Source organism: Stegastes partitus, unplaced genomic scaffold (assembly GCF_000690725.1).
Source record: "Stegastes partitus isolate 25-593 unplaced genomic scaffold, Stegastes_partitus-1.0.2 Scaffold1396, whole genome shotgun sequence".
In the NCBI taxonomy this organism is placed as follows: Eukaryota; Metazoa; Chordata; class Actinopteri; family Pomacentridae; genus Stegastes; species Stegastes partitus.
The window spans coordinates 77,807-84,632 of record NW_007579127.1 but is presented as its reverse complement, the minus strand read 5'-3'; the positions used below and the strand labels follow the sequence as shown (position 1 = coordinate 84,632).

Below are 6,826 nucleotides of genomic sequence, written 5' to 3'. Positions count from 1 at the left end.
AAAAAGTTAAAAGAAAAATAATGAACTTTTTAAACATTTGGTTATCATCCCTGTTAAAGTAGTCTCCTTGTGCAACGATACTCTGCTCCCAGTGCTCCTGCAACACTCGTAACACTCCACCTGTCAACCGCCATTTGCACTACGTACGTTCAGACTGCAGGACTTAATGCTCAATTCAGATTTTTTTCCGAGGTCGTTCACATTTCCAATTAAATGCGACTTGTATGTGATCTGCTGTGTGAACTTCATACGACTCAAAAGTGTCCCGCATGTGCAGAAGAGGACACGACGACGTCACATAAGGTCAACAACTGCAAGGCTTTTGCGTTGCTGTTTCTGCGTTATTGTAGCTTGTTCGCTTAACTGCTTTGCGGCTAACAGGAATAAAAATAAAGCAAGGGTTCACGGGATCTTCCAGGAACGGTGGTGCCATTTTTCCCACAGAATTGATTGGTTAGTCGGCATTATTTGGCTCTGTTATGTCAAATGTAAACTGTTCCGTAACAGTTAAGATGTGCAGCATTGTGACTTAGAAAATCCAGAGCTAAACTTGTTCTGTACAGCTGCTACATGTGTCAGTTCTCACATTAAAAGCCTTTAATTATTGCTTTATTGATGTGCTTTAGTCAAAGTCTTTTATCATAACGTCATGTAAAGATAACTTTATGGGTAAAACTCGTCCTTAGTCAGCCAGAAATAGCATTTTCATCCGACACGGAGCTAACGTTAGCTCAAGAAGCTGCTGACAGGTAATTAAATTTGCGAGGAACAGGTGTCATTTCAGCGTTAAACCTGCCAGCCGTTGGGTTTGAAATAAAAGGCCCGTTTTCATCTACCTCTGTCACAAATGCAGCGCAGTGTTTGACAGCTTGACGGGTGTAGCAGCAGTAAGTAAGAGCAAAGGTTCAACTGGGAGCCAAACTTTACGATCCAGATGCAGTTTTTTAAGCAGCAACAGGAGTGATGAGGTGATTTCTAACACGTGAAATATGCAAACTTAATTTTAGTCCTGTCATGCTGTTTATTTATCTGGTGCAAACGTGTATAAAATTGTAACTATTTATTTTGTTTTTGAAGCCTAATTGCTCGATTTTGTTGATTGCGACACCAGCTTTGAGTTTCCCGTTCAACTTAATTAATCATGTCAGACCAATTTCTTCTTGGATTCATTGGATCTTTTGGTCTTGATCACAAAACAACTTTAACTGTAATATGGATTGCAGTTGGCTGTACATCATGCACGGTGGCAGGGCGCTCTGACAAAACGCATAATAGTGATATTTGTCTTCATGAGGATTGATGTTCAGCCGGCTGGCAGTCACATTGTGCTGTCACAGCCAGCATACATCACTCTGAACACAAACGTCAAATCGACAGAACCACTGAATTTAGACTGAAGACGGGCTTCAGATGCACCAAAAATAAGTCAAGATGTTGGTTTAAGTTGCAAGATTGTTCCCCAAATCGTAAAATATTCTTAATAGTTAACATCACAACGTCCAATAACCTGCATAAAGCTTTGACTTTGGCCAGATTGTGTTTTTCTGTGCAGTTTAAAGTGTTTTTTGTCGCAGAAATGATGTTTTTTCCAGCTGCAGGTGTTTTCTCAGCGCAGATAAAAATAACACGTCTCAGCTGGGGTCAGCTGATTTCATCAATCTAAAAAGTAAATCGAACTCACGCAGCACTGTCAGGAGCTTCATTCTCTCCAATTTCCTTGCAGATTGAATGTGTTTTTGAGGCGGGATGACTCCCCCCGTTTAGTTTTTTCTTTTAGATTTTAAACACCGTCTTCCATCTTCTCGCTGTTCTGATTGAATGTAAAGTATTCGACTGTGACTCTGATTTGATTTACGTCTCTCTCTGCTCTCTCGTCTCCTCCATTTCCTCCTCCTCCTCCTCCTCCCTGCTGCCGAAGCTCATCGGAGAAGTCGTTTGCATGGAGATCTGCAGGTACGATTTCTTGTTTTGTTGTAAAATCGTTGCAGAGAGATCCGAGGAGCGTTACTGTTAGAGTGTTACCGTGTAGTTTCCGTGAGAGTAAACTGCTCCGGTAACGCCTGTGGTCAAAACTGTAGCTTCAGATGAGATGAATCCATATGATTTTGTCACTAAAGGGACCATTTTTTCCAGATGAGAGAGCCATTACAGGCTCCAGAGGGCTGAAAATTGCCAGAATGCAGCACCAGACAGTGAAGCAAAACAAAACAATGTTTCCGCCGGTATATATGGGCCGCGAATTGGATCCATTTACTATTCTGTCACAGATCCCTCTCCTCACATTTCTGTCCCATTCGTCACTGTCGTCTTTCCAGCAAAACAAAACTCCTGTGATAAAAGAATTGATGCCGAGAAGGTCCCGCCTGCAGAGATGCTGCTGCTGATTTGACGCTGCCACACCTACTTTTTCTTTTGTATTATAACTTTTCAGTCCTGAATGTACACGTTAATGTGTGGCAGGTGGAGAGTCTCAGGGCGGAGCCATGGAGGCGTCCGGATGTCCTGGTCGTCACCTGGAGGCTGAGGACGGACTCTACCTGCCTGAGCCGGACCGGGCCTCCCTGCATGACAGTGAGGGTCTGTTAAATGTACACAGCACACGGTTCGAACAGTGGGTGCTGAAGTTCACGATGCAGAAATTAGAATCTGGAGAAAAAAAACCCAGCGTTTTATGTTGTCTGCTCGGCTGCTGATTGTCCGTTACTTGTAGACAGAGTCGGATGCGTTCTTGAAATCGGTTTGCGTTGTTGTTTCGCTTTCAGGAAGTGGTTTTGGCACTATTTCAAACATGAGCCCCGTTCCCTTAATCTGGCGTCAACTTTTTATTAAAGTTGCCTGTCAATCGAACCGACTAACATTTCCATATCGCTTTGACACAAGTCTGAACGGATCAGCACACGCAAACAATGGTGGTTGGGGTTTTGTGAAGTGATTTAGGAATGCCAGCAACACAAAGTGCCACAGTTTACCAGAATTACAACATATATTATCCGCTGATTTTTCTCTAGAATTTCAAATCTACGAAGGTACCAAAGGAAATGTCCGTAAAAATCAACCTTTTTTTCAATGCAAGACGTCACCAGGAACTAAAACTTGTTGAGGAATATTTCCTCTGAGTTCATTTAATACCTGCAGCTTCAGGATCTCCGAGGAGAAAGAGTTACACACATCCGCACATGTGGATCAATTACAGCTCCAGTGATTTAATTAAGTTCTTATGATCATAAATGATCCCAGAGAGAACATGGAGGGCTGATCAGTCCAGGCCACAGCGTAGGCCGACTCGCCTTCAGATCAGACAGGTGAGATTTCTTACACAAAATTTTAGTTTGTTGCTTCCAGCTGTTTGGAACTATTTCCTTTATGTATTAAACACCTGGAGTGTCAGACAGCAGCAGGATACACAAGCTGCAGTTAAATCCTTCGTTGTGTCGAGGCCGTCCTCAGGTTGAGGCCTGCAGAAATAAACTGGGCTCTGAGTTATTTGGACTCTTCCAGCAAAATTTACTCAAACACTGGGTGATGGTGTTTTCATCTGGGACTATTGTCAGCAGTGGATTATTACACATTGGGTACTTAAGTGTGTAGTTCTGAGGCGGCGTTTGCAGTGTGTGTTTTTAATAGTTTTTCAGCAACAGCGGAGGCAGATATTCCACCAGCTGACACAAAAATCCTCACAAATTGACCGACAAAATGATCGTTGCCATGGTTGCTGCCCATAGCAACACACATCCACAATTTCTGAACCCATGTGGGAGCAATCCGAGCCTGCATAACAAATCCCACAGGTCCCACTTGTAATTACCAAACTGTAGGAGGCTGAAGTGCTTGTTTCCCCTGGCAGCCGCTCTCATTTATGCTTACTTAACAAAACATCTATTCAGATCAGTTAAGGTCGCGCGGAACACAAAGTCCGCCTCCGATCTGCCGTCTGACTTTCACTCTTTATTTTTAGCCGTCTTGTCAGAAAAGTTTCGCATGTCTTCACACCTGGGAGCTCCGCATTACAACCACAGCCTGTCGCTGTCGGACATTAGGCATCTTCACTGGAGCGTTTGACATTTCGGTCCATCAAGCTCCGCCGAAGCTTCCGTTAAACCACAAAAGATGGGCGGCTGATAGAGCGGAGCAGCGGTGCAGCTGTGAATTCTTATGTGTGCATGTGTTTTACTCTGCAGAAACCTCCCTCTGCTCGCAGTTAATTTTAACAGCATTAGTAAATATTTCACGTCTGAGCAGTGGTTTGAAATGTTAAAAACAAATTTGCCTTTGGTCTTATTTATTTTACATACTGTTGGAGTGGTCTGAGAGTATAAAAATATCCCCCACATGCTTCCTCCTCCTCGTCCTGCAGGAGAAAGTAGGCCAGCAGATTGTTCCAAGAACAGCATCGAGGCTTAATGCAGATATCCATGTGTATGTATTTATATGCATAATGCCTTTTAACAAGTTGAAAGCCAGCTGAGATAATATGCAAATCATTAAACCGCAGTGACTGATGTGATGGAGGCTGCAGTTTGAGCGCCGCAGACCGGCTTAATCTGTTCACGGGAAGCACTGAGGCCTCTTATCTTTGTTTCGTCGCAGGCTCCGGGGGTCACTCGGCCCAGATGACCTCGTATTCGGACAGCGGCTACCAGGACAGCAGCGTTAGTTATTACAGCAACCAGAACGTGGTGCGATCGGAGCCCCGAGCCTCGTTGTCGAGAAGCCCGAGAGCAGAGGGTCAAGCCTCCGGTCAGGTAGGCCTGATCTCCACCGAGCTACACCACCAGTCAGTCAAACCTCCACTTTTTCTTTCTTTATTTTTTTTTTTAACCCTTTGGGCCCCAAGCTGTTTGTGGGTAATTTTGCCTCTATTTTGCCCCATTTTTCCCTCACTGTTGGCTCACTGCAATATAAAGTCCTGCACCTCTATGGAAACAGAACAACCACGAATCCAAGGAGAGAGAACTCAGACATGTCTTCTCTGTTTTATGACACAGTTTAAATGCCACAAATCGTAAGAAAACATTAATTCAAAGTTAAATATTTTACAAATATTAAAAAAATTCTGAATTCTATCCATTTGTTGACATGTTGATGTGTTTGTAGTGTTTGTATGCGCAAAATACTGCGTAATGTGAAGTTATCAACTGGTATGCCAGCAGAACCTTGGTTTTCCAACTTGTCGCACTGGAACACGGTCAACTGCGACTTCTGAGAAAAACTGAGCACAGTATAACAGTACAGTTGTTGGATTTACTTGCAATTTTGAGGGATTTCTCTTCCACATTGGCTGAAAATGTAAACATTGTTCTTGACATTATTTTTAATCTAGTAAAGGGACATCATGACAAAGTCTTCTGTGATGCTCAGTGACCGCCAGTCTGTGTTGAATCAAACTGGAATCAACCGATGTTATAATATTGATTGTAAATTCTGCGTTTATGAGAAAAATTATTCAAATTTACAACCTCTGTGTGGCAGCAGACGTAAACAAACAATCAGGCTGAGGTTCACAGTGACACCGATCAGTTAAAAATTGCCTTGATTAGCCCTAATCTGATCTTAAAAAACCCAATTGTTAAGCCTTTTTTCACCAATTTGGGTTAAAAGCTGAAACCAAACCATTATTCCTGACCTTGAAAAGCAGCTGAGGAGACGATTTCGCCACAAAATCAATTTAAACTCGCTGTCAAATGAACAAACTATAATGAGGAGTCCTTAAAATGCTAATTTGAATAGCTACAGTATGCTGACAACTGGGCAAAATCCCCTTGAAGATACAGATCACATAAAGAAGCTCCAGTACAGGTACTTATTGGGAGAAATTGTACCCCACATTTGACTATTTTTCAGACTGATGTCGCTTGAAAAATATATATTTCTTTGCTGTAAGTAATAATCTTCATCCTTGGGGTAATGACAGCGAGCAGAGGCCCGATAATTACTGTCATGAATGATGAGGAACATCAACTAAACCTTTCAAATCAAATCGACTCCTACCTTAAAATGGCTCCAACATTATCAGCTCCTTTTCTTCGCGGCTAATAATTATATGCTCTTTGCGTGACAGTGGAAGCAGGAATGACAGATAATGGCGAGCCCCGTTTGAATTTTCTCCTGATTTATTCCAGCCTCACTGGATGGGCTTACATGTCTCGGCTCTTCATTTTCCTTCGAGGCGTTCGAGGGCTTCGATGGATTAAGGCGGCGCAGATCGGCATCCAGTTGGCTGAGTCTGTAATTGAGGGACATTTTACATTTCATAATAAGGAGGAAAAAAAAGTAAATGTTTGTCGCCATAAATCTGGAATATTCTGTCAAATCTTCCAGAGACGTATTTACTACGCGCAGCCTGTGATATAGTGAATTAAGACATTTATTCAAAGGCACACGCGCCGAGTTACTTAGACAAATGGAAAAGATAATGATGCTCCTCATCAGGCGTGATAAAGCCTCCCGTCTCAGAATGTCACATTAGCGGTAATTGGTAAGTATATTTGCGAAGCGGCGCAGTGCGGCGACGCTAATTTCTCAGGTATTTGTTCAGAAAACAGAAATGCGGGAGTGATTAATTGTCAACAGTGCTGTGGATATTACACTTGACATTTTTTTACCGTTTTGGACCTCGAGAGAACGTAAAAAGCCAAGAATCGAGTGATTTTTAATTAGAAAATGTCATTAAATGTCATTTAATAATGATGCTGGGAGGAATGTTGAGATATTTTTATCGTAGTTATTTCATTTTTAATTAAATCATGAAAGAATTCCTGGGAAAACAGCCATTCCTCGTTGATGTGTTGCGTATTTTATGTAGAGAATACCGTTAGTTGATTTATTA

The 6,826-nt window shown here is 42.3% G+C and overlaps 1 protein-coding gene across 1 annotated transcript in view; it reads left to right on the top strand.

Annotated features, from left to right (window-relative positions):
- LOC103370263 (plakophilin-4-like) overlaps positions 1 to 6,826 on the top strand; it is a 75,043-nt gene that overhangs the window by 31,436 nt on the left and 36,781 nt on the right. Inside the window, exons 3-5 of the mRNA XM_008299250.1 lie at positions 1,919 to 1,953; positions 2,461 to 2,577; positions 4,588 to 4,742. Of these exons, the coding sequence (XP_008297472.1) occupies positions 1,919 to 1,953; positions 2,461 to 2,577; positions 4,588 to 4,742 (307 nt within the window). The remainder of the gene's footprint in view (positions 1 to 1,918; positions 1,954 to 2,460; positions 2,578 to 4,587; positions 4,743 to 6,826) is intronic.